Source organism: Schistocerca gregaria, chromosome 5 (assembly GCF_023897955.1).
Source record: "Schistocerca gregaria isolate iqSchGreg1 chromosome 5, iqSchGreg1.2, whole genome shotgun sequence".
In the NCBI taxonomy this organism is placed as follows: domain Eukaryota; kingdom Metazoa; phylum Arthropoda; class Insecta; order Orthoptera; family Acrididae; genus Schistocerca; species Schistocerca gregaria.
In genome coordinates this window covers 167,256,507-167,284,140 of record NC_064924.1, presented here as the reverse complement: position 1 = coordinate 167,284,140, position 27,634 = coordinate 167,256,507, and the positions used below count along the sequence as shown (strand labels likewise).

The 27,634-nt window shown below is 45.3% G+C and overlaps 1 protein-coding gene across 1 annotated transcript in view; it reads right to left on the bottom strand.

Moving 5' to 3' along the window:
* The window catches only part of LOC126272252 (visual pigment-like receptor peropsin), a 164,311-nt gene that overhangs the window by 29,998 nt on the left and 106,679 nt on the right, over positions 1-27,634 (bottom strand). Inside the window, exons 5-7 of the mRNA XM_049974966.1 lie at positions 27,373-27,489; positions 19,834-19,930; positions 828-953 (exon numbers count right to left, since the gene is read on the bottom strand). Coding sequence (XP_049830923.1) covers positions 828-953; positions 19,834-19,930; positions 27,373-27,489 — 340 coding nt within the window. The remainder of the gene's footprint in view (positions 1-827; positions 954-19,833; positions 19,931-27,372; positions 27,490-27,634) is intronic.

Below are 27,634 nucleotides of genomic sequence, written 5' to 3'. Positions count from 1 at the left end.
CACCATCGCAGGCGCTCTTGTCTGTGATCTATGATGCAGCGTCAAGGGTAACCGCAGCCATGGTCTCCGAGCTGATAGTCCATGCTACTGCAAACGTCGTCAAACTGTTCGTGCAGATGGTTGTTGTCTCGCAAACGTCCCCATCTGTTGACTCAGGGATCGAGACGTGCCTGCACGATCCGTTACAGCCATGCGGATAAGACGCCTGTCATCTCGCCTGCTAGCGATACGACGCCGTTGGGACCCAGCACGGCGTTCCGTATTACCCTCCTGAACCCACCAATTCCATATTCTTCTAACAGTCATTGGATCTCGACCGACGCGAGCAGTTATGTCGCGATACGATAAACTGCAATCGCGATAGGCTACAATCCGACCTTTATCAAAGTTGGTAACGTGATAGTACGCATTTCTCCTCCTTCCACGAGGCATCACAACAACGTTTCACCAGGCAACGCCGGCCAACTGCTGTTTGTGTATGATAATTCGGTTGGAAACTTTCCTCATGTCAGCACGTTGGACGTGTCGCTACCGGCGCCAACCTCGTGTGAATGCTCTGAAAAGCTAATCATTTGCATATCACAGCATCTTCTTCCTGTCGGTTAAATTTCGTGTCTGTAGCACGTCATCTTCGTGGTGTGGCAATTTTAATGGCCTGTAGTGTAGTAATATCAGAAATCTTGCCCCCCTCTTCGACAAATTTTTGCGGTTACTCACACTGATATCCAACAATAAATGCAAGCGCAAGGAGGTATTAATCCAAATTTAGGTTAGTGCACTTAGCACGTGATTCTTGTAAAGCAATCGTGTCACTCTGGCAGACGTACCTCAGAGCAGAGTGGAGCGATCATAATGAGCAAGGGCAGAGGCGAAGCGTCTGCTAGTGACATCAGCTGCAGGAGGATCTGTGGTGCGTGAAACAGCTCCAGCGATGCTACCAGCCATGCCACCGTCTGCAAGCAAGCAAATATACAACTTCTTCACACCAAACATTGCATACATTAATCTCAAGAAGGCAAGTTTAACAAATAAAGATAGCCTACTGCTATCATAAATACCATCACTTGTCATACACTGAACAACATACTACGCCTACATCTACAGTTATGCTCCACAAGCATGTGTGGCGTGCTTACCACAGTCACTTCCCTCATTTCCACTTACAGTTACAAACTGGGCGCAGGAAGAACACTTGGTAAATATGTCTGAGTCAAATCTTTCTAATTATACTTTTATGTTTTTTATCGCCTGATGTACGTAAGAGGAAGAAATATAGAGTGGTCCATTTACCGTGACCGGGCCAAATATCTCACTAAATAAGCATCAAACGAAAAAACTACAGAGAACGAAACTCGTCTAGCTTGAAGGGGGAACCAGATGCTATGGCTGGCCCGCTAGATGGCGCTGCCATAGTTCAAACGGATATCAACTGCGTTTTTTTTAAAAATAGGAACCCTCAATTTCTATTACATATTCGTGTAGTACGTAAAGAAATATGAATGTTTTAGTTGGACCACTTTTTTCGCTTTGTGATAGATGGCGCTTGAATAGTCACAAACGTGTAAGTACGGGGTATTACGTAACATTCCGCAGGTGCGGACGGTATTTGCTTCGTGATACATTAGCCGTGTCAAAATAGACCGTTTATCGTGTTGATGTATGGCTATTGTGATCAAAATGACCAACCGGTGTGTGCTATGTATGCTGCTCGGAATCCTGGACGACATCATCCAAGTGTCCAGTTCGTTCGCCGGATAGTTACGTTATTTAAGGAAACAGGAAGTTTTCAGCCTCATGTGAAACGTCAGCCACGAACTGCAACAAATGATGATGCCCAAGTAGGTGTTTTAGTTGCTGTCGCGGGTAATTCGCTTTGTGTTAGGTGGCGCTGTAATAGTCACAAACATATGGCTCACAATTTTAGACTAAAGGTTGGTAACAGGTAGGTTTTTAAATTAAAATGCAGAAGGCAGATACGTTTGAACATTTTACTTCGGTTGTTCCACTGTGATACATGCACCCGAGTGAACTTATCATTTCTGAGAACGCATGCTTTTACAGCGCGATTACCTGTAAATACCACATTAATGCAACAAATGATCAAAATGATGTCCGTCAACCTCAGTGCATTTGGCAATACGTGTAATGACATTCCTCTCAACAGCGAGTAGTTCGCCTTCCGTAATGTTCGCACATGCATTGACAATGCGCTGACGCATGTCGTCAGGCGTTGTCGGTGGATCACGATAGCAGATATCCTTCAACTTTCCTCACAGAAAGAAATCCAGGGACGTCAGATCCTGTGAACGTGCGGGCCATGGTATGGTGCTTCGACGACCAATCCACCTGTCATGAAATATGCTATTCAATACCGCTTCAACCGCACGCGGGCTATGTGCCGGACATCCATCATATTGGAAGTACATCGCCATTTTGTCATGCAGTCAAACATCTTGTAGTAACATCGGTAGAACATTACGTAGGAAATCAGCATACATTGCATCATTTAGATTGCCATCGATCAAATGGGCGCCAGTTATCCTTGCCCCCATAATGCCGCACCATACATTAACCCGCCAAGGTCGCTGATGTTCCACTTTTCGCAGCCATCGTGGATTTTCCGTTGCCCAATAGCGTATATTATGCCGGTGTACGTTACCGCTGTTTGTGAATGACGCTTCGTCGCTAAATGGAACGCGTGCAAAAAATCTATCATCGTCCCGTAATTTCTCTTGTGCCCATGGGCAGAACTCTACACGACACTCAGAGTCGTCGCCATGTAATTCCTGGTGCATAGAAATATGGTGCGGGTGCAATCGATGTTGATGTAGCATTCTCAACACTGATGTTTTTGAGATTCACGATTCTCTCGCAATTTGTCTGCTACTGATGTGCGGATTAGCCGCGACAGCAGCTAAAACACCTACTTGGGCATCATCATTTGTTGCAGGTCGTGGTTGACGTTTCACATGAGGCTGAACACTTCCTGTTTCCTTAAACAACGTAACTATCCGGCGAACGGTCTGGACACTTGGATGATGTCGTCCAGGATACCGAGCAGCATATACAGCACACGCCCGTTGGGCATTTTGATCACAGTAGCCATACATCAACACGATATCGTCCCTTTCCGCAACAGGTAAACGGTCCATTTTAACAGGAAGCAAATACCGTCCGCACCTGCGGAATGTTACGTGATACCACGTACTTATACGTTTGTGACTATTACAGCGCCATCTATCACAAAGCGAAAAAAGTGTTCCAACTAGAACATTAATATTTCTTTACGTACTGCACGAATATGTAATAGAAATGGGCGTTCCTGTTAAAAAAAAAAAACAAAAAAAACAAAAAACGCAGTTGATATCCGTTTGACCTATGGCAGCGCCATCTAGCGGGCCAATCATAGCGCCATCTGGTTTCCCCCAGGAAGCTAGACGAGTTTCGTTCTTTGTAGTTTTTTTGTTTGACGCTTATTTCTTGAGATATTTGGCCCAGTCACTATCAATGGACCACCATATATATTGGTTAACTAACTCTTCTAGGAAATTATGCTCACAAAATTTTGAAAGGAAAATACAGAGTGATGCACAACGCCTCTGCTGTGATTGCCACTGCAGTTGGGTGAGTGTGTCTGTAATGCTTTCACACTTACCAAACGAACCTGTGACGAAATGTGCTCTCTTTTCTCATAAGGGCCCCCGATAGACGAGTAATATTCGAGAATCGGTCGAAAATGGGCTTTATAAGCTACCTCCTTCGTGGGTGGATTATACACTGTATGATCAAAAGTATGCGCACACCTAACTGAAAATGACTTGCAAGTTCGTGGCGCGCTCCATCGGTAATGCTGGAATTCAATATAGTAATGGCCCACCCTTAGCCTTGACGATAGCTTCCACTCTCGCAGGCACACATTCTATCAGGTGCTGGAAGGTTTCTTGGGGAATGGCAGCCCATTCTTCACGGAGTGCTGCACTGAGATAACAATGTTGGTCGGTGAGGCATGACACGAAGTCAGCGTTCCACAAGATCCCAAAGGTGTTCTATAGTATTCGGGTCAGGACTCTGTAAGGCCAGTCAATTACATTGATGTTACGGTCGTGTAACCACTCCGCCACAGACGGTACATTGTGATCAGGTGCTCTATCGTGTTGAAAGATGCAGTCGCTATCCTCGAATTTCTCTTCAACAGTGGGAAGCAAGAAAGTGCTTAAACATCTATGTGGACCTGTGCTGTGATAGTGCCACGCAGAAAAACAAGGGGTGCAAGCCCCCTCCATGAAAAATATTACTATTGGCACTATACACGCAGGCAGATGACGTTCACCGGGCATTCGTCATATCCACACCCTGCCACCGGATATCCACATTGTGTACCGTGATTCGTCACTCCACACAACGCTTTTTTACTGTTTAATCGCCCAATGTTTACGCTCCTTACGCCAAGTGGGGCGTCGTTTTCCTTTTACCGACGTGATGTGAGGCTTATGAGCAGCCTCTCGACCACGAAATCCAAGTTTTCTCACCTCCCACCTAACTGTCATAGTACTTGCAGTGGATCCTGATGCCCGTTTGGAAGAGACTCTGTGGCTAGTCAGACTCTTTGTTGGAGGCATGTCTGCATATTACACATTACGACGCTCTTCATCTGTCGGTGGTCTCTGTCAGTCATCAAACAAGGTCGGCCTGTACTCTTTTGTTTTGTACGTGTCCCTTCACGTTTCCACTACCACATCGGAAACAGTGGACCTAGGGGTGTTTAGGAGTGTGGAAATCTCGCTTACATACATATGACTCAAGTGACACCCAGTCACCTGACGACGCTAGAAGTCCGTGAGGTCCGCGAAGCGCCGCATTCTGCTCTCTCACGTGGTCTAATGACTACTGAGGTCGCTGACATGGAGTGCCTGGCAGTAGGTGGCAGCACAATGCACCTAATATAAAACATGTATGTTTTTTGGGGGTGTCCGGATACTTTTGATCATATAGTGTTGTTTCTAAGGATTCTTCCAGTGAATCTCAGTCTGGGATATGCCTTTCTTGCGATTAGTTTTATGTTGTTATCCGCTCCCTATGCATACGCCCAAATATTTAACCGTTTCGCGATGTAGCTCGAGCCTCAGTTGGGCACTAGCCCATAAACAGAGTCCGAGTGAGACACGGGCTTCATTGGGAATGTGTTAACTGTATAACTGCTTCCAATGATTGTTCTGTGATCGTGTAATCATTCAGTAACGGGTCTTTCCGCCTAGCTACGTGGAATAAGTTAGATGTGTTCATCATGAGGACCAATGGCGAATCTCTGCATCAAGCGTTGATCCTTTGCAAGTCTGCCTGAAGTTCACTACAGCTACCGAGCAATGCGATTTCTTTGTATGCAACAGCAGAATCTGCGAACTACTTCAAGAGTCCTGGGGATTCCGAGGTTATCCACTATTTTGATCTTTTATATGAGTGGTATTGTAAGTGGGCTGATTCTGTGTTGGCAGCGCTGTGTAGCGCTTTGCATTGGATCTCTGACAGCGCTTTCTTTGTAAGAGACTCTGTGGCTGGTCAGACTCTTTGTTGGAAGTTAATCGCCAGTAGTGTTGAGCAGTTGGAAGTTAGTCGCCAGCAGAGATGGAAGTACTGTTGGGCAGTTGAAGGCATAGACTTGTTGGAGGTGAACAGCCAGCAGTGATGGATGTTAGATGTGAAAAGTTAGCATTGATGGAGGGTAGAGGTCTGAAGTATTAGCGTAGGCTAACGATCTGGAAGTATCCAACTTGGAAATTGATAATTATTCATGATTATATATCTGTAACATTATTAAGGTAAAAAGTACCGAGCGAGGTGGCGCAGTGGTTAGCACACTGGCCTCGCATTCGGGAGGACGGCGGTTCAATCCCGCGTCCAGCCATCCTGATTTAGGTTTTCCGTGATTTCCCTAAATCGCTCCAGGCAAATGCCGAGATGGTTCCTTTGAAAGGACGCGGCCGAATTCCTTCCTCGTCCTTCCCTAATCCGATGAGACCGATGACCTTGTAGTTTGGTCTTTTCCCCCCAAAACAACCCAACAACCAAAAGTAAAAAGTACGAGGGTCGGTCAAAAAGTAATGCCTCCCATTTTTTTTCTACTTAAAAAAATTAAGTTAAGTGAAAAATTTGAATTTGGCGCCATTCCTCAAACCTTCTTCTGCAATCCACTGCAGTAGTAACTTTCTGTGTCAACAGGTGGCAGCACAGCAGAAGTTTGTAAGATGGCCGACATCGATGTTCGTTTGAGACAGCGTTGTGTGATTGAATTCTTGAATGCAGAAGGTGAAACGCCCATACGCATTCATGAAAGATTATTAAACAATTGGGGTACTCAAAAGTTTGTGCACGGTGGGTTCCAAGAATGTTAACCGATCAGAATAAAGAGGCAAGGAAAACAATAGCCTCCCAACACTTGCAGCGCTTCCGTTTGGAGGGAGATGAGTTTCTGAAAAAAATTGTGACCGGGGACGAAACATGGGTGCATTTTTTTGAACCCGAATCAAAGAGGCAGTCAATGGAGTGGCGTCACACAAGCTCGCCGAGGAAGAAAAAATTCAAAACTGTGCGATCGGCAGGGAAAGTTATGGCAACAGTTTTCTGGGATACAGAGGGTGTGATTCTGGTTGATTTTTTGGAGCAGGGATGCACAATAAATTCTGTTCAATACGTCACAACCCTCAAAAAACTTAAAGCACGTCTTCAGCGAGTTCGCCCAACAAAATCAATGGCAGATGTTCTTCTTTTGCATGACAATGCAAGACCACACACCAGTCGTCACACCTCTGACGAGATTGTCAAAATTGGATGGGAAGTTTTGCCTCATCCCCCATACAGCCCTGACCTGGCACCATCAGACTTCCATCTGTTCGGGCCACTAAAAGAAGCTCATCGTGGGATTCATTTTGAAGATGAGGAGGCCGTCAAAACATCCGTGCGTCAATGGCTTAGGAAGCAGAGCTGTGATTTTTACCGTGCTGGGATACATGCCCTTGTTCAAAGATGGACCAAAACTGTAGAGATGGGCGGAGATTACATTGAAAAATGACAAAATGATCCTCAATGTTGTGGTTTTCAACCTATGTAATTGCATTTAAATTTCCTGACAATTAAACGTAGAAAAAAAAAATAGGAGGCATTACTTTTTGACTGACCCTCGTACATTATTTGATTTTCAAGAAAATATTTCTTTTGCTAACTATATGGCTATTAGTAGTTAGTGGCTTTAGTAGTTCTTTTATTTAGCTGGCAGTATTGACGTTCGCTGTATTGCAGTAGTTTGCGTAATGAATATTTTTGTGAGGTAACTGCTTAGTGAAATGTATAGATTATTGTTAAGATTTCTTTTTAGTCAGGGTCATTCTTTTGAATTAATTATTTGAAGTCAGGTCGTAATTTTTTTGAGCAGTCAGATTGCGTTGCGCTAGAATATTGTGTGTCAGTGTTGACATGATAAGAAAAAGTAAAGAGAAAGTTGGTTCACTTGCATTCAGTTTCACTCAGCAGTTCAAGTAAAATATTTAATAAAGAAGTTTCAGTATGTGTAGAGAATAGTAACATTCCCTTGGGGGTACTTCAGAAGATTTCCGTCTCTTGAGAATGATGTGCTGTGTTGTATTTGCTAGGAACTCTGCAGTTCAGGTGCGTAGCTAATATGATTTTCCGTACGCTCAATTTTTTTTTTTTTTTTGTCAACTAGGTGACTGTGCAGAATTTTATTGAATATCGTCAGGAAAACAAGATCACATCAGCCACGACCTCGGTATTTACTATGTTCTGGGTCCCATTGGTGCCAGGTTTCACACCACTGTCTTGTCACGGGAAGAGGTGACTCCAATAACCCCAGCCTGCTCTTTAAGGACTCGACCTTTCATGCATAAAACAGTTTGAAATGCTTCGTAAAAAAAAAAAGAAAAAAAAAACGCTAGTTTTTGACGCAGATCAATTTTTACGATGTCACATCTTCTGAACTATGTGTCGTACAATGATATAAGTGTGCAGGTACATGCAGTGATATGTCCGGATGGTAATTGCAAAACGTGTGGCGAATAGAGTTGGTAGTAAAGAAGTAATGAATTAAAGAACCTTGCGTTTTGTTGAAATTTCACTACATGAACAGCGAAAATGAAGCACAGGATAAACATTTTTCCTTTCATCATTTTCTGGGTCAGCGAAAAAAGCTTTTTAAAGATTTGAAATTATGCGTGATGTTTCTTGGAAGTCGCTGGATGCTCTCATTCTCAAATATTGAGTGAATACAAAATTTAAAAAAAAACATTCTGTAACTGGAGCACAGCGATCGGTAAAAATGATAAAAATCAATTAAAACAGACAGTATCGCGCTTTTAAGACTTTTTATTTGTTAGCAACTGGTTTCGACCCTTTCCTAAGACCATCTTCAGACTTTTCCCCGCCATTATGGCTGCTGGTGGCGGCAGACGGAGCAAGATCCATCTACATCTACATCATACTCCGCAAGCCACATAACGGTGTGTGGCGGAGGGTACTTTCGGTACCACTAGCTGATCTCTCCAGCCCTGTTCCACTTGCGAAAAGTACGTAGGAAGAATGATTGTTGGTAAGCCTCTGTATTGGCTCTAATTTCTCGAATTTTCTCCTCGTGCTCAATTCGTGGGATGTATGTGAGGGGAAGTAATATGTTGTCCGACTCCTCCTGAAAAGCACTGTCCCGAAATTTCAATAGCAAGTCTCTCCGTGATGCACAACACCTATCTTGTAACGTCTGCCAGTGGAATTTGTTTATCATCTCCGTAACGCTCTCTCGCCAGCTAAACGACCCCGTGGCGAAACGCGCCACTCTTTGTTGGATTTTCTCTACCACCTCTATCAGTCCTACCTGACAGGGATCCCAGGCAGATGAACAATACTCAAGAATCGGGCGACCAAGCGCCTACATCTACATCTACATCTACATCTACATGACTACTCTGCAATTCACATTTAAGTGCTTGGCAGAGGGTTCATCGAACCACAATCATACTATCTCTCTACTATTCCACTCCCCAACAGCGAGCGGGAAAAAGGAACACCTAAACCTTTCTGTTCGAGCTCTGATTTCTCTTATTTTATTTTGATGATCATTCCTACCTATGTAGGTTGGGCTCAACAAAATATTTTCACATTCGGAAGAGAAAGTTGGTGACTGAAATTTCGTAAAAAGGTCTCGCCGCGACGAAAAACGTCTATGCTGTAATGACTTCCATCCCCACTCGTGTATCATATCTGCCACACTCTCTCCCCTATAACGCGATAATACAAAACGAGCTGCCCTTTTTTGCACCCTTTCGATGTCCTCCGTCAATCCCACCTGGTAAGGATCCCACACCGCGCAGCAATATTCTAACAGAGGACGAACGAGTGTAGTGTAAGCTGTCTCTTTAGTGGACTTGTTGCATCTTCTAAGTGTCCTGCCAATGAAACGCAACCTTTGGCTCGCCTTGCCGACAATATTATCTATGTGGTCCTTCCAACTGACGTTGTTCGTAATTTTAACACCCAGGTACTTAGTTGAATTGACAGCCTTGAGGATTGTACTATTTATCGAGTAATCGAATTCCAACGGATTTCTTTTGGAACTCATGTGGATCATCTCACACTTTTCGTTATTTAGCGTCAACTGCCACCTGACACACCATACAGCAATCTTTTCTAAATCGCTTTGCAGCTGATACTGGTCTTCGGATGACCTTACTAGACGAAAATTACAGCATCATCTGCGAACAGTCTAAGAGAACTGCTCAGATTGTCACCCAGGTCATTTATATAGATCAGGCCTTATAAGCCACTCCTTTCGTGGATGAGTTACATTTCCTTAAGATTCTTCCGATGAACCTGAGTCTGGCGTCTGCTTTTCCCACTATCTGTTTTATATGGTCATTCCACTTATGGTCGCTTTGGGTAGTTACGCCTAGATATTTTACGGCAGACGCCGTCTCCAGCAGTTTGTCATCAGTAGTGTGTCTGGAAATTAGTGGCTTTATTTTCCTATGTTTGCGCAATATGTTATATTTATTACGTTCAGAGTCAACTGCCAGAGCCTGCACCATTCATGAATTCTCTGCAGGTCGTTCTGCAGATTCCTTCTACACTCCTGGAAATTAAAATAAGAACACCGTGAATTCATTGTCCCAGGAAGGGGAAACTTTATTGACACATTCCTGGGGTCAGATACATCACATGATCACACTGACAGAACCACAGGCACATAGACACAGGCAACAGAGCATGCACAATGTCGGCACTAGTACAGTGTATACCCACCTTTCGCAGCAATGCAGGCTGCTATTCTCCCATGGAGACGATCGTAGAGATGCTGGATGTAGTCCTGTGGAACGGCTTGCCATGCCATTTCCACCTGGCGCCTCAGTTGGACCAGCGTTCGTGCTGGACGTGCAGACCGCGTGAGACGACGCTTCATCCAGTCCCAAACATGCTCAATGGGGGACAGATCCGGAGATCTTGCTGGTCAGGGTGGTTGACTTACACCTTCTAGAGCACGGGATACATGCGGACGTGCATTGTCCTGTTGGAACAGCAAGTTCCCTTGCCGGTCTAGGAATGGTAGAACGATGGGTTCGATGACGGTTTGGATGTACCGTGCACTATTCAGTGTCATCTCGACGATCACCAGAGGTGTACGGCCAGTGTAGGAGATCGCTCCCCACACCCTGATGCCGGGTGTTGGCCCTGTGTGCCTCGGTCGTATGCAGTCCTGATTGTGGCGCTCACCTGCACGGCGCCAAACACGCATACGACCATCATTGCCACCAAGGCAGAAGCGACTCTCATTGCTGAAGACGACACGTCTCCATTCGTCCCTCCATTCACGCCTGTCGCGACACCACTGGAGGCGGGCTGCACGATGTTGGGGCGTGAGCGGAAGACGGCCTAACGGTGTGCGGGACCGTAGCCCAGCTTCATGGAGACGGTTGCGAATGGTGGGTCTGACACACCGGTGTCAATGTGTTCTTTTTTCCATTTCCAGGAGTGTATCTTCTGGCGTTGGTATATACAACTGCGTCATCTGCGAATAGCCTTAAAGAGCATCCGACGCTTTGCACTAGATCATTTTTATATATTGTAAACAGCAACGGTCCTATCACACTTCGCTATGGAACTCCCGATATTAACTTCACATCTGTCGATTTACTTCCGTTAAGAGTGACGTGTTGAGTTCTATCTGCAAGAAAGTCTTGAATACAATCGCAGGTCTGCTCCGATACTCCGTAAGCTAGAATTTTTTTTCATTAAACGGCAGTGAGGGAGGTGTCAAATGCCTTACTGAAATCAAGGAACACGGCATCAACCTGAGCGCCGTTGTCCACTGCGCTGTGGATCTCATGGAGGAACAGAGCGATCTGAGTTTCGCAGGATCTGTGTTTGCGGAATCCATGCTGATTTTTATAGAGGAGATGTTCACTTCCCAAAAACGTCATAATTCTTGAGCATAAAACATGTTCCATAATTCTACAACAGATTGACGTCAACGGTGTAGGTCTATAATTGTGTGGATCTGTCTTATGGCCTTTCTTAAAAACGGGAATGACCTGCGCTGTTTTCCAGTCGTTAGGTACCGTTCGTTGCCCAAGTGATCAACGATAAATTACTGCCGCAAGGGGAGCAAGATCTTTCGCATAATCTTTGTACAATCTTGTAGGTATCTCATCTGGTGCTGAAGCCTTCCTGCTACTAAGAGATTGTAACTGCTTTTTAATTCTGCGTCCGGTAATCTCAGTATCTGCCATTTTGATGTTCGTACGGCGATTGAAAGGAGGGACAATGTTACGATCCTCCGCGGTGAAACAACTTCGGAAGACCGAATTTAGTACTTCGGCCTTCCCTCTATCTTCCGTTTCGGTGCTGGTGTGGTCGCTGAGAGAATGAATAGATGATTTTAACAGACTTACTGATTTTACATACGACCAAAATCTCTTAGAGTTTTTGCTTAGGTCGGTAGACAATGACTTCCTTTCAAAATCATTGAACGCTTCTCTCATTGCTCTCATTACGCTCATTTTCGGTTCCTTCAACTTTTGTTTATCAGCTAGGTTTTTACTTCTCTTGAATCTGAGATGAAGTGCTCTTTATTTACGTAGCGCTTTTCTAACACGGCTATTAAACCATGGTGAATCTTTCCATCCCTTAAAACCTTACTCGGAACCTACTTGTCTAGGGCATATTGAACGATGCATTTAAATTTTTCCATTTGTTCTCCACATCATCGTCCTCATCACCGAATATTCGATGCTGACTGCTGAGATATTCTGAAATTTGTAACCTGTCACCCTTGTGAGGAAATGTATATACCTACCTTTCTTAACATTTCTTGTAGGACCAATCCGTGATGGATGCTGTCACAGCTTTATGATCACTGATACGTTCCTCTACGTTAACTGATTCGATAAGTTCAGGTCTGTTTGTTGCAAGGAGGTTTAAGACGTTACCCTCATGAGTTGGTTCACTAACTGTCTGCTCAATGTAACTTTCACATCAGACATCCAGAACAATGCCACACGATTCCTTGCCTCTGGCACCAGTTTTGATGGCATAACACTCCCAATCTATATCTGGCAAGTTGAAATAACCCCCTATTACAACGGCATGATTAGGAAAATTACTAATGATATTCTGCAAGTTCTGTCTGAAGCGCTCTACAACCACAGGCCCTGACCCAGGTGGTCTATGAAAGTACACTACTGGCCATTAAAATTGCTACACCAAGAAGAAATGCAGATCATAAACGGGTACTCATTGGACAAATATATTTTACTAGAAGTGACATGTGATTACATTTTCACGCAATTTGGCTGCATAGATCCTGAGAAATCAGTACCCAGAACAACCATCTCTGGCTGTAATAACGTCCTTGATACGCGTGGGCATTGAGCCAAACAGAGCCCATGCAGCTTCAACACCATACCACAGTTCATCAAGAGTAGTGACTGGCGTATTGTGACGAGTCAGTTGCTCGGCCACCATTGACCAGACGTTTTCAATTGGTGAGAGATCTCGAGAATGTGCTAGCCAGGGCAGCTGTCGAACATTTTCTGTATCCAGAAAGGCCCGCACAGGATCTGCAACATGCGGTCGTGCGTTATCCTGCTGAAAAGTAGGGTATCGCAGGGATCGAATGAAGGGTAGAGCCACGGGTCGTAACACATCTGAAATGTAACGTCCACTGTTCAAAGTGCCATCAATGCGAACAAGAGGTGACCTAGACGTGTAACCAATGGCACCCCATACCATTACGCCGGGTGATACGCCAGTATGGCGATGACGAAAATACGCTTCAAATGTGCGTTCACCGCGATGTCGCCAAACGTCGGTGCGACCATAATGATGCTGTAAACAGAACCTGGATTCATCCGAAAAAATGAAGTTTTGTCATTCGTGCACCCAGGTTCGTCGTTGAGTGCACCATCGCAGGCGCTCCTGTCTGTGATGCAGCGTCAAGAGTAACTGCAGCCATGGTTTCCGAGCAGATAGCCCATGCTACTGCAAACGTCGTCGAACTGTTCGTGCATACGTCCCCATCTGTCGACTCAGGGATCGAGACGTGGCTGCACGATCCGTTACAGCCATGCGGATAAGAGGCCTGTCATCTCGAGCGCTAGTGATACGTGGCCGTTGGGATCGAGCACGGCGTTCCGTATTATCTTCCTGAACCCACCGATTTCATATTCTGCTAACAGTCATTGGATCTCGACAAACGCGAGCAACAATGTCGTGATACGATAAAGGACTATCGCGATAGGCTACAGTCCGACCTTTATCAAAGTCGGAAACTTGATGGTAGGCATTTCTCCTCCTTACACGAGGCATCACAACAACGGTTCACTAGGCAATGACGGTCAACTGCTGTTTGTGTATGAGAAATCGGTTAGAAACTTTCCTCATGTCAGCACGTTGTAGGCGTCGCCACCGGCGCCAACCTTGTGTGAATGCTCTGATAAGCTAATCATTTGCATATCACAGTATCTTCTTGCTGCCGGTTAAATTTCGTGTCTGTAGCCCGTCATCTTCGTGGTGTAGCAATGTTAATGGCCAGTAGTGTATTCGACCACCATTTTTGACCGTTCTTTGATACTCTATTTCACCCAGATTAATTCACATTCGAAATCCTTGATAACCTCGCTAGATTTTATCACATTTTTTACTGCAATAAACACGCCGCCACCATTGGCGACTAACCTATGCTTACGATAAACATTACAATCAGAACTTAGTATTTCGTTGTCATTGACGTCTGGTTCAACCAGCTTTCTGTTCCCAATACTATTTTTGTATTATAAACTTCAGTAAGCAATACTTATTCTGGGATCTTCTCTTGGATGCTCCTGCAGTTTACTAAAGTCATATTAATCTTTTCTATATCTGATCTGCGAGGACCAAGATTCCGCGAGGTCACTGTGGCTGATTTGATCCAAAGGGAGGGGTTCTACAACCTAAAAAAGTCCCATGTGCACGCCACACGTACTCCGCTACCATAGTAGCCGCTTCCTGCCTGTAGTGCACGCTTGGCCTATTGAGGGGAACCCTATAATTCTGCACCTGATAGCGGAGGTCGAGAAATTCGCATCCGATACCGTCGCAGAGTCGTCTGACTGGTTTAGACCTTCCAATCTGCTCCAAAGCAGGTGACCGCGATCAATCTTGGGTGTGATCCTACAAACAGACAGCTTAGCCTGCACCCCACGTGCGTTGCTAGCTGCCCTTCACCAAAGCAGCCAGCCTCCAAAAGGGGCCGAGTATGGTCTTAGAACCCAGGCGTCATTCGTGCCGACATGTGCCATAACATGCAGCCGGTTGCACCCAGTGCGCTCGATAGCCGCCAGCAGGGCCTCCTCCACATCACGGATGAGACCTCCCGGCGAACATACCGAATACACACTGAAATTCTTTCACGGTTTACCTGCTATCTCCCTGAGGGGTTCCATCACATCTGGTCCCTTTAATCCCACAAACCAACCAACCAACAGGTTCCATCACTCGCCTAACATTGGAGCTCCCAGTTACTAGCATACGCACCCTCTGTTCTTGTCCGGACTGGGCAGGAAAATCGACCGCTGGCCCAACAGGAGAGGCATCCCTTGCTAGCTCAGAGTTATCATCAACACTGGGTAGCTCCTCGTATCTGTTGCTAAGACATAGGGAGCCAGCCGCACGGCCTACTCGCTCTTTTGCCTTCTCAGTGACTAGCGAACCCACCACTGTCTGCCACCCACTCTGGAGTGAGGACGGACCGGTCAGATGTTTCGTATCAGAAGCCGCATCTATTTCCTGGTCACCAGTATATTCCAGTGGCACCAAAGGTGTCGCAGTTCTTGTCACTGGCGGCCCTATGTCACCGCAACGTTGAGAATTAGTTAGAAGCTTGTTGACGGTAGCCAACATAGCTTCCAGCTGTTTAGGAACAACAGCTAACTCTCCTTGTATCCTCTCACAATAAGCACAGTCCCTAGCCATATCGTACTGAGTATAAAATAGATATAAAGTCTCAAATGGCGCTACTGAGTTTGAAAATATGCCAAAGGAGAATAGAGTAACACTAAAAGTTGCTGAGCAAATTTCTCACTGTATTCTAACACTGCAAGCTATTAGAATTGACAACCTTACTTCTATGGATGTTGTTCCGTCTGCCGCCACGAGCAGCCAGAAGGTGGGGAAAAGCCTGAAGATGGTCTCAGAAGGTGCCGAAACTGGTTGCTCACAAAAAATCTGAAAACGCGATCGAGACTGTTTTTACTTGACTTTTGAATGAATGTAGCATGGTTAATTTGCGCTCTGTGAGTTACGGTGTCTCACGATATACACACAGTTTCTAATTGTAATACTTACTGTACTAAACCTGTTCATCAATAGGTTGTTTTGGCCAATTATAGGAAACAATGTAAATCAAATTTTCTTGCCCCTGGAAGTCATTATAAAGGTAGCCTGCAATTGGGGCTATGCATAGCGTTAGCCATTTAGTAATATAAGAGTGCATTAAAAAGAATCATCAGATTTGGCATGTCTATATTTCTGAAATTAATAAACATGTACAATGAATTTTGTTGTTTGATGAACAGGAAACTCAAAAAGTTTTTTTCTTTCATACATTTTCATAGGCGTTCAATATGCCCCCCTTGAGATGCACGGCGTATGTCAATGCGGTATTCAAATTATTCCCACACTCCAGCGAACATGTCATGCGTTACAGCTTCCACAGTCGCTTTTAAGCGATGTCTCAGTTCATTCATTGTTGTTGGTGACAGAGTCTCTTCTAAGCCGCTACAAGAAATAATCACATGCAGCTAGGTCCGATGACCTTGGAGGCCAGTAATGTAAGGCTGAATCATTTAGTCCAGTGCGACCGATCCATCGTTCAGTAATCCTTCGATTTAAAAACTCCCGCACTTGCAGATGCCAGTGTGGTGGTGCGCCATCATGTTCGTAAATAAAGTCATTCGAATCAGCCTCAAACTGTGAGAAAAGAAAGTTGTCAAACATATCGAGATATGTGCTCCCTGTAACAGTACTGTCGGCAAAGAAAAATGGGCCATACTCCTCTTCCCGTGAAATTGCTCAAAACACATTAAATGTTGGAGAGCCCCTCTCATATTGTGCAACTTCACGTTGTTGTTCCGTACCCAATAGTCTCACATTGTGACGGTTCACCTTTCCATTTAAACCTGGAAGGAAACTGTCATCCTCCAGCTAGCCAAGAACGAAGTTGCAGGACTCCACACGTTGTTGTTTGTCACCTTCACGAAAAGTCTGCAGTAGCTGAATTTTGTACGGTTTCATGTGTAAACGTCGACGCAACACACGCCAGACGGACCTCGGGGGTATGCTGAGCTGTCGAGCTGCGCGGCGAACGGATTTGTGCTGACTCCTTGTGGAACTATGGCGGATGCGTTCGACGTCTGTGTCAGACACTCGGAGACGGCCCAGCGATTTGCCTTTACACGAACAACCTGTTTCTCGGAATTGTTCATGCCTTCGTCTAATGCTCTGTGCTGTAGGATGATCCACACCGTACCTAGTACGAAAGTCACCCTGGACAGTTATTACCGACCCATTCTGCGCAAAACGTAGAACACAAAAGGCTTTCTGTTGTCCTGACACCATTTAGAACTGAAGTGGGCGCACACTGCTGCTACCTAGCGGGAACCGTGTAAAACGCGAGAGTCTGCTCTTTCCAATAGTACGTTGTTCATCTACATCTACATCTACATCCATACTCCGCAAGCCTCTTGACGGTGTGTGGCGGAGGGTACCTTGAGTACCTCTATCGGTTCTCCCTTCTATTCCAGTCTCGTATTGTTCGTGGAAAGAAGGATTGTCGGTATGCCTCTGTGTGGGCTCTAATCTCTCTTATTTTATCCTCATGGTCTCTTCGCGAGATATACGTAGGAGGGAGCAATATACTGCTTGGCTCTTCGGTGAAGGTATGTTCCCGAAACTTTAACAAAAGCCCGTACCGAGCTACTGAGTGTCTCTCCTGCAGAGTCTTCCACTGGAGTTTATCTATCATCTCCGTAATGCTTTCGCGATTACTAAATGGTCCTGTAACGAAGCGCGTTGCTCTCCGTTGGATCTTCTCTATCTCTTCTATCAACCCTATCTGGTGCGGATCCCACACTGCTGAGCAGTATTCAATCAGTGGGCGAACAAGCGTACTGTAACCTACTTCCTTTGTTTTCGGATTGCATTTCCTTAGGATTCTTCCAATGAATCTCAGTCTGGCATCTACTTTACCGACGATCAACTTTATATGATCATTCTTCAATTTTAAATCACCCCTAATGCGTACTTCCAGATAATTTATGGAATTAACTGCTTCCAGTTGATGACTTAATATTTTGTAGCTAAATGATAAGGGATATATCTTTCTATGTATTCGCAGCACATTACACTTGTCTACAATGAGATTCAATTGCCATTCCCTGCACCATGCGTCAATTCGCTGCAGATTCTCCTGCATTTCAGTAGTACAATTTTCCATTGTTACAACCTCTCGACACACTACTGCATCATCTGCAAAAAGCCTCAGTGAACTTCCGATGTCATCCACAAGGTCATTTATGTATACAGGGTGTTACAAAAAGGTACAGCCAAACTTTCAGGAAACATTCCTCACACACAAATAAAGAAAAGATGCTATGTGGACATGTGTCCGGAAGCGCTTAATTTCCACGTTACAGCTCATTTTAGTTTCGTCAGTATGTACTGTACTTCCTCGATTCACCGCCAGTTGGCCCAATTGAAGGAAGGTAATGTTGACTTCGGTGCTTGTGTTGACATGCGACTCATTGCTCTACAGTACTAGCATCAACAGGTTAGTGCTCATCAAGAACGTGGTTTTGCAGGCAGTACAATGTTTACAAATGCGGAGTTGGCAGATGCCCATTTGATGCATGGATTAGCACGGGGCAATAGCCGTGGCGCGGTACGTTTGTGTCGAGACAGATTTACAGAACGAAGGTGTCCCGACAGGAAGACGTTCGAAGCAATTGATCGGCGTCTTAGGGAGCACGGAACATTCCAGCCTATGACTCGCGACTGGGGTAGACCTAGAACGAGAGGACACATGCAATGGACGAGCCAATTCTTCGTGCAGTTGACGATAACCCTAATGTCAGCGCCAGAGAAGTTGCTGCTGTACGAGGTAACGTTGACCACGTCACTGTATGGAGAGTGCTACGGGAGAACCAGTTGTTTCCGTACCATGTACAGCATGTGTAGGCACTATCAGCAGCTGATTGGCCTCCGCGGGTACACTTCTGCGAATGGTTCATCCAACAATGTGTCAATCCTCATTTCAGAGCAAATGTTCTCTTTACAGATGAGGCTTCATTCCAACGTGATCAAATTGTAAATTTTCAAAATCAACATGTGTGGGCTGACGAGAATCCGCACACAATTGTGCAATCACGTCATCAACGCAGATTTTCTGGGAACGTTTGGGCAGGCATTGTTGGTGATGTCTTGATTGGGCCCCATGTTCTTCCACCTACGCTCAATGGAGCACGTTATCATGATTTCATACGGGATACTCTAGCTGTGCTGCTAGAACATGTGCCTTTACAAGTACGACACAACATGTGGTTCATGCACGATGGAGCTCCTGCACATTTCAGTCGAAGTGTTCGTACGCTTCTCAACAACAGATTCGGTGAGCGATGGATTGGTAGAGGCGGACCAATTCCATGGCCTCCACGCTCTCCTGACCTCAACCCTCTTGACTTTCATTTATGGGGGCATTTGAAAGCTCTTGCCTACGCAACCCCGGTAGCAAATGTAGAGACTCTTCGTTCTCGTATTGTGGACGGCTGTGATACAATACGCCATTCTCAAGGGCTGCATCAACGCATCAGGGATTCCATGCGACGGATGGTGGATGCATGTATCCTCGCCAACGGAGGACATTTTGAACATTTCCTGTAACAAAGTGTTTGAAGTCAAGCTGGTACGTTCTGTTGCTGTGTGTTTCCATTCCGTGATTAATGTGATTTGAAGAGAAGTAATAAAGTGAGCTCTAACATGGAAAATAAGCGTTTCCGGACACATATCCACATAAGATATTTTCTTTCTTTGTGTGTGAGGAATGTTTCCTGAAAGTTTGGCCGTACCTTTTTGTAACACCCTGTATTGTGAATAGCAACGGTCATATGATGCTCCCCTGCGGCACTCACATATTTCAAATAACATAATAGTTGTGATTTTTTTAAATCGGATGATTCTTCTTGATACAGTCCGTAGATTGTCTGGGGTAAGGGCGCATCGTGCAGCGAAAGTGGTCGCGTCGATTACCTTGCAGAAGGTGCGCTGGTCGGCGGCGGCGGACGCTGGCTCCTGGTGAAGACACCAAGACTTGCCAGCGCGCAGGGACCGCCACGAGCACGTCACGCTGCGAACACCAGCACACCGTCGTTACACGTCACCTGCAACACGTGCTACCAAACAGTACCGTGGCGCAATGTTTACGAGTGTAGCTTCCGAGTAACGGTATAGGCAGTCTTCTTGTTGTTGTGGTTTTCAGTCCTGAGACTGGTTTGATGCAGCTCTCCATGCTACTCTATCCTGTGCAAGCTTCTTCATCTCCCAGTACCTACTGCAGCCTACATCCTTCTGAGTCTGCTTAGTGTATTCATCTCTTGGTCTCCCGCTACGATTTTTACCCTCCACGCTGTCCTCCAATACTAAACTGGCGATCCATTGATGCCTCAGCATATGTCCTACCAACCGATCCCTTCTTCTGGTCAAGTTGTGCCACAAACTTCTCCCCAATCCTATTCAATACCTCTAGTTATGTGATCTACCCATCTAATCTTCAGCATTCTTCTGCAGCACCACATTTCGAAAGCTTCTATTCTCTTCTTGTCTAAACTATTTATCGCCCATGTTTCAATTCCATACGTGGCTACACTCCATACAAATACTTTCAGAAACGACTTCCTGACACTTAAATCTATACTCGATGTTAACAAATTTCTCTTCTTCAGAAACCGCTCTCCTTGCCATTGTCAGTCTACATCTTATATTTTATATCCTCTCTACTTCTACCATCATCAGTTATTTTGCTCCCCAAATAACAAAACTCCTTGACTACTTTAAGTGTCTCATTTCCTAATCTAATTCCCTCAGCTTCACCCGACTTAATTCGACTACATTCCATTATCCTCGTTTTGCTTTTGTTGATGTTAGTCTTATATCCTCCCTTTAAGACGCTATCGATTCCGTTCATCTGCTCTTCCAAGTCCTTTGCTGTCTCTGACAGAATTACACTGTCATCGGCGAACCTCAAAGTTTTTATTTCTTCTCCATGGATTTTAATTCCTACTCCGAATTTTTCTTTTGTTTCCTTTACTGCATGCTACAACCCTGTATCACTCCCTTCCCAACCACTGCTTCCCTTTCATGTCCCTCGACTCTTATAACTGCCATCTGGTTTCTGTACAAATTGTAAATAGCCTTTCGCTCCCTGTATTTTACCCCTGCCACCTTCAGAATGGTCGTGGTACGTCTCACTGGCGACTGTGAAACGACACTGTTGGCCTTTAAAGTTGCTTTACCGTGAAGTAAGCACACAAAAAGTTGAATTGACAGGGATCTTAGGAATATGTCGTAAAAGTTAGAGCCATTTGCTGTATATAGTCGACCTGGAATCCGCAGCTCAGCTTTGCTACACAAAAACCATATTTTTGGGGTGTTTTCAGATACCTGACAAACATTTTGAAAACGAGAAGAAGGTACTTCTAGATAAATGACTATAGAAGATATTGTTAGTATTTGAGCAATTTTCTGAGATTATTTGTTAGTTAGATTTGGCCTACACCGGATTTTACGTGCGTATCTTACGAGCGTATTTTACGTGTAGAAGTAGGGTAATTTTGAACTTACGTACCACGGAAACGGAGAAAGATATTAAAAAAAAAATCAAGATCGTTCGATATCGGAGCCTTAGGAATATACCGTAAAAATTTCGTCCTTTCGTTGCGCAGAGCCATCTTGAAACCCGCGGCTCTGTTTTTGGTACCTAAAAACCATGTTTTTGGGGGTGTTTCTCGGTAATAATGGATAATAGTCGGGTAACTTTGAGCCTCTGTGTCTAGGAAACGGATAAAGATATCAAGTAAATTTCAAAGGTTGTTGAGGACTGTAATCTTCGGAATACATCGTCAAAAAATTTAGCCATCTGCTGTGTGGTGCCGTCTTGGAATCCGTGGATCGATTTTGGTACAAAAAATGGCAAAAAATTGTTTTTGGGCTTACGAAGGAACTGCCCGTGAATTAATCGTGACTCCATAAGCTCCCTAAGGCTCGCTGCAGAAAACATTAAGTGTAAACGGTTTACGAACGTTTTCTGGGCACGGCGTACCGCGGAGTACGGGAGAGACCCTCTGGCGGTTAAGTTCTTCCGAATACTTATCGCCCATGATGCATTCAAGCGGATACGCGAACAGAGGACGCAAATTATCTACTTCACTCTTTTATTTCATACATTTTATTTTACCATTCTTATACTATTATATTACCTCCTCAAGCTTGTTCTTCTGCACGTTATTACTTGTAATCTAAAATCACATATTCTCACTTAACCATTTCCTTTTTAATAGTTTTAAAAATTCGATCTCATTTGTGTTTCAGTTCATTACATTTTATTACTGTAATAACTTATTCACCTTATAAACCTAGTTTTTACCTACAGTAACTTTTTTATGTTACTGCATTTTGTACAACTGTATACTTTACGAGAATTGTTAGGCATCAGCGACATCTAACGAGCTTATGACACAAACATATTTTATGGATACTGTACCGCAGTTCGTTATGAACAGTAGCGTTGTTAACAAACTGACTGTACTGCCACTGTAGACTAGTTTATTCCATATTTTAAATTATTATGTGCGACGATGCTCAACTGATTATAAGTGTATTTTTTGATGGTGCCACTATGATTTCATTGTATTATGACATGTTCTAAAACATAATCCCCGTCATATTTTAGGCGCTTGTTTCTACATGCATGAAAGGAGAACTTTCCTTATGGCAAATTTCATCGGTTTAAGATTCAGACTGTCTACTAGCTGTATTTGGTTTACCCGTGTTTCGCTGCAGATCTGGGGATGGTCATCGCTGACCGAAACTGGCAGTCTAAGGACAAACGCTTTATGAGTACAGATAGAAATAAAAGAAATTTATTCTACCTCATGCTACATCAGTTCGATGACCAGTCTTGTGTTCTTTTACTTTATCCGCTTATCGATCTTAATAGCCACTTCTGAGCTGGCACCACAAAACAGTTGAAACACATTTACATCGGCACACAAACAATACCGCAGTGCAAGAAACACAGAATGGGGTCATTGTTACGAACAAAATGACTGTTCAACCCGACAGCAGCGAACAATGACGCGTAGCAAGCTTAACGTCTGCTCTGTCCTGCGTCGCAGACGGGATGACTTACTCCTTGTTGCAATCTCATGCTAGACTTTCTTCATTTCTTCACAGTGTAGCAGGAATATCACTACACACAAGTCACTCCCAACCAGTTTCCCCTTACGATCTATCAGTGGAAACTATATATCAGTGAGGAAAAAATGGAGCCAAAAACTCAATTCCCACCAAAAAATGACTTAACTGATATTTCCCTTACCCTTCAGATTAAAGCGGCTGTCGCCATTAAACAAACGGTGAATTTATTTAGCATATGTTACAGGCTAATAGGGACTGATGGTCCTGTAATTTGGTCCCTTAATCTCCAACCCAACTAACCAACAAGCTACTATCTAGGACACAAATGTAGTCTATAGATATATCTGGCATCAACAGAAACGTTGTTGGATCGCCAGGGAAACCTGTCAGAACTAAATGGTGAACAGCCTACTTTTCAACGCTACCGTCACAGCTTGGAGAAGTTATTTTCTTCCAACGGTGCGAACAAATTGGCACACCTGCGAAAGATGGCTCTTATTCAGGGCATCTTAAATGGTTCTGTCGTAGCAGTACCTGTCATGTGTTTCTCCAGTAGTAATTAGTATTAAAGCCATTGCGAAATAATATCCTCGCAGCTTCTGGGAGTAGGCGATCACTGCAAAGTCTTCCTTTACTGGTGGCTGTGAAGTCTACCTGAGCTAGGAGGTGGGACTTTTTCTGTGGTTTATTGCACTCCCGTACAAGTGCACTTTCATAATACGCAGATTGGGATGGTGTGTGCTAAGTGTAGGTAGCCAGAATGTAGGTGTAGAACCGATTGTACCACCTACCTCTGAGGTGACAAAAGTCATGGGATACCTCCTAATATCGAGTCGGACCTCCATTTTCCTGGTGTAGTGCAGCAGCTCGTTGTGGACTCAACAAGTCGTTGGAAGTCCCCTGCAGAAATACTGAATCATGGCACCTCTATAGCCACTCATAACTATAAAAGTGCAGCCAGAGCAGAATTTTGTGAATGAACTCACCTCTCGATTATGTTCCATAAATGTTTAATGGTGGCCGCAGTGGCCATGCGGTTCTAGGAGCTTCAGTCTGGAACCGCGCGATCGCTACGGTCGCAGGTTCGAATCCTGCCTCGGTCATGGATGTGTGTGGTGTCCTTAGGTTAGTTAGGTTTAATTAGTTCTAAGTTCTGGGGGACTGATGACCTCAGATGTTAAGTCCCATAGTGCTCAGAGCCAAATGTTTAATGGGATTCACGTCGGCCCATCTGGGTGGCCAAATCATTCGATCGAATTGTCCAGTATGTCCTCAAAACCCATCGCGAACAACTGTGGATGGGTGGCATGGCGCATTGTCATCCATAAAAATGCCATCATTGTTTGGGGACATGAAGTCCATGAATGGCTGCAAGTAGTAGAACATAACCATTTTGAGTCATTGGTCGTTCAGTTGGACCAGAGGACCCCGTGCATTCCATGCAAACATAGCGCATACGTTTATGCAGCGATCACCAGCTTGGAGAGTGCCTTGTTGGCAACTTGGTGTAATATCTTGATTATTTCTAGCTACTGTAGTGTTATCTTGAAGCTGTGAGAAAGGAGGACATGCGCTCCAAGGAGCGGAAGCAGAGACGATGCTGAGGGTAAACGAAAATAGGAGAGATATTGTTAAATGAAGTAAACCGTAAGGGGGAGAGCCTTGCGAAAATGCAGACGCCCCCAGACGCAGTCCCAGGGCGCTAGTTAGTGTTCAAGGAATTAACATGTAACTTCATATGTCGTCTATATGTTGTGGTAGGTTGCCACCGTAGAACATTGTAACCAACAGGCACGTACTAGCGTATAAAGCCAGCTTGATACCAGCCCTGAGAACAGCAACGTCAGCAGGCTCACAAGGGTTAGAAAGAGAGCGTAAACGCCAAAAAACTGTTGACCTAGCAGTCCAAACTCCGGGGAGCCCGAAGGGTGGAGCTAAATGACGTATGACAATAATGTTGCAAGCCTTATTTGGCACAGTAGTTACATTTAAGTTTCAGCTAAACGATGTTGATAACAAATACAGACTTAGTGCAACCGCATTAGCATCACCGCCTTAGGAGCAGTACAGGGGACCTAACCAAACCGTAATTGACAGGCGCCTGCAACAGACCTGCGGGATTGGCTGGGTGGCGGAGTTGTCAGTCAGACGATCTGGGCGCCAAATCTGAGTCCGTCGACTCCAGGTTCGGTCCAGCCCCGCGTAAGTCTGCTGTCTCACTTGGAGTGCCTCAGTGAACAGCGTCACAGTCAGTATGTTTTGTTGTTGCCTTAAGATGCTGCTAGTGTTTGCTACTGTGGTTAGCATCCACTGCTGGGACTTCTGCACTGGCTTCTGCTGTAACAGTGTCATTCATGCTCTTTCTAACCCTAGAACTAGCCTCCACTGTATTAGTTAGTCCTGTCTGGAATAAGCAACTATTTCAAAATCCTGTTTTCGCAAGAGTCCCCACAACGAGTACCTTCCAAATCTCACCACCTGCATTTCTAGTAAATGCCTATACCAGTGTTGGCTCAGACAAAAGAAAATGCCTTCACTGTGAATTGTCCTTCTGCCTTCTGCCTTCTGCTCGGGAGCGCAGACTGACCAGTAACCCCTTTTCTCTCTCTCCCACCTATGTCAGGGCACGACATTGGGTCCATGCCTTCGTGGGGTCGAACCCTACCATCAGCTCTTGCCAACTGAAATCGGGACTCATCTGACCAGGACACGGTTTTCCAGTCGTCTATGGTCCAACCGATATGGACACGAGCCGAGTTGGGACGCTTCAGGCGATGTCGTGCTGTTAGCAAAGGTACTGGCGTCGGTCGTCTGCTGCTATAGCCCATTACAGCCAAATTTCGTTGCAGTGTCCTAACGGACACGATCGTCGTACGTCCTATATGGATTTCTACTGTTATTACACGCAGTGTTGCTTGCCTGTGAGCGCTGACAACTCTACGCAAACGGAGGTGCTCTTGCTCTTTAAGCGAAGGCCGTTAGCCACTGCGTTGTCCATGGTGAGAGATAATGCCTGAAATTTGGTATTCTCGAGACGCTGTTGAAACTGTGGATCTCGGAATAATGAATTCCCCAACTATATCCGAAATGGGATGTCTCATGCACCTATCTCTAACTACTTCTTCGCGTACAAAGTCTGTTAATTCCCGTCGTGCGACCGTAATTACGTCGGAAACCTATTCACACGAATCATACGAGTGCAAATGACAGTTCAGCCAATGGACTGCCTTCTTATATCTTGTGTACGCGATGCTACCGCGACTTATGTGTGTACATATCACTATCCGATGACTTTTGTCACCTAAGAGTGCCAGCCGGTGTGGCCGAGCGGTTCTAGGCGCTTCAGCCTGGAACCGCGCGACCGCTACGGTCGCAGGTTCGAATCCTGCCTTGGGCATGGATCTGTGTGATGTCCTTAGGTTAGTTAGGTTTAAGTAGTTCTAAGTTCTAGAGGACTGATGACCTCAGATGACCATGTCCGAGGCAGGATTCGAATCTGCGACCATAGCGGTCGCGCGGTTCCAGACGGTAGCGCCTAGAACCGCTCGGCCACCCCGGCCGGCATTTGAACCATCACCTCAGTGTAAGATGCATGGTACCATTGAGCTGTCTTGAGTAAATACTATTGGTCCAAGCTGGGGAACAACATCCATAACATGCCTAACCTTGTAATTTCCATGCGCATGTCCCCTAGCTGCTGCTAAACGAGCAACGAACTACTGGCAGCCAGACAATCGTCGAGAGCTCCTGGTAGATATTACATCGCAACAAACAGTGAAACTAACTTGGCTATAGCTGTTGTAGGTTTACAGTATCCGTTACCGAATACAGCGGACTGTTCTGAAAGTTAAATACGTCGAATAGTAAGTGTACTTATAACCTAAATAATGCAGCCCTGCCACGCCACGGACGTTCTACGATGCCGTCGTGCGACTGGTGCAAGCGAACGCCGCATTCCGGCTGAAATAAACTCCAGCGTCAGATGGTTCGTAAGCAAGGAACTGCGCCGGTAATTTCTAGGAAGCGGGCACGTACGAGAGGCCAGTGTCGGTTTACTAATCTTAGTAGCAGAAGCGGGAACGATCGTGACACAGACGAGGCAAAAGTGAGGAGCAACTGGTGCGTTTCAGAAGTGGCAGAAACCCGACGCCGCGGCGAAGATAACCTCAGCTTACTGGCCCCGGAGCTCGTGTATAAGTCAAAACATCCGCACGTATTTAACGTAGATGTCGCGCGGCTGCCGGCGCAGATTAAAAACGGTCCGGGAGTGTAGGGCGCGCAGCCAAGGGGTTGGAGGGGAGAAGAGGCGGTGTGCGCGAGCGAATAGACAGAGTGCGTAGTGAAGCGGAGTGGAGCAGGGCAGCGGCTACTCACGCTAAAGCGGCGGGGAACAGGTCGGCCAGCAACAGCGACGGCAGGCTGTAGCGAAGGCGGTCTCCGGACGGCGTCCAGCCCACGTCGCAGGAAGTGGCTGTTGCGTCGCACTCGTACCTGAAGCGCAACACACGGTACTCTCCACACAGTCTCTCGTACTTTACTACTTCGCTTCAAAATTAAATTTAAGCAAAATATTTGATCAGGCGAACCTGACAACGGAAACTCCCCATCGCACCCACCCAAAGACTTAATAGTAGTA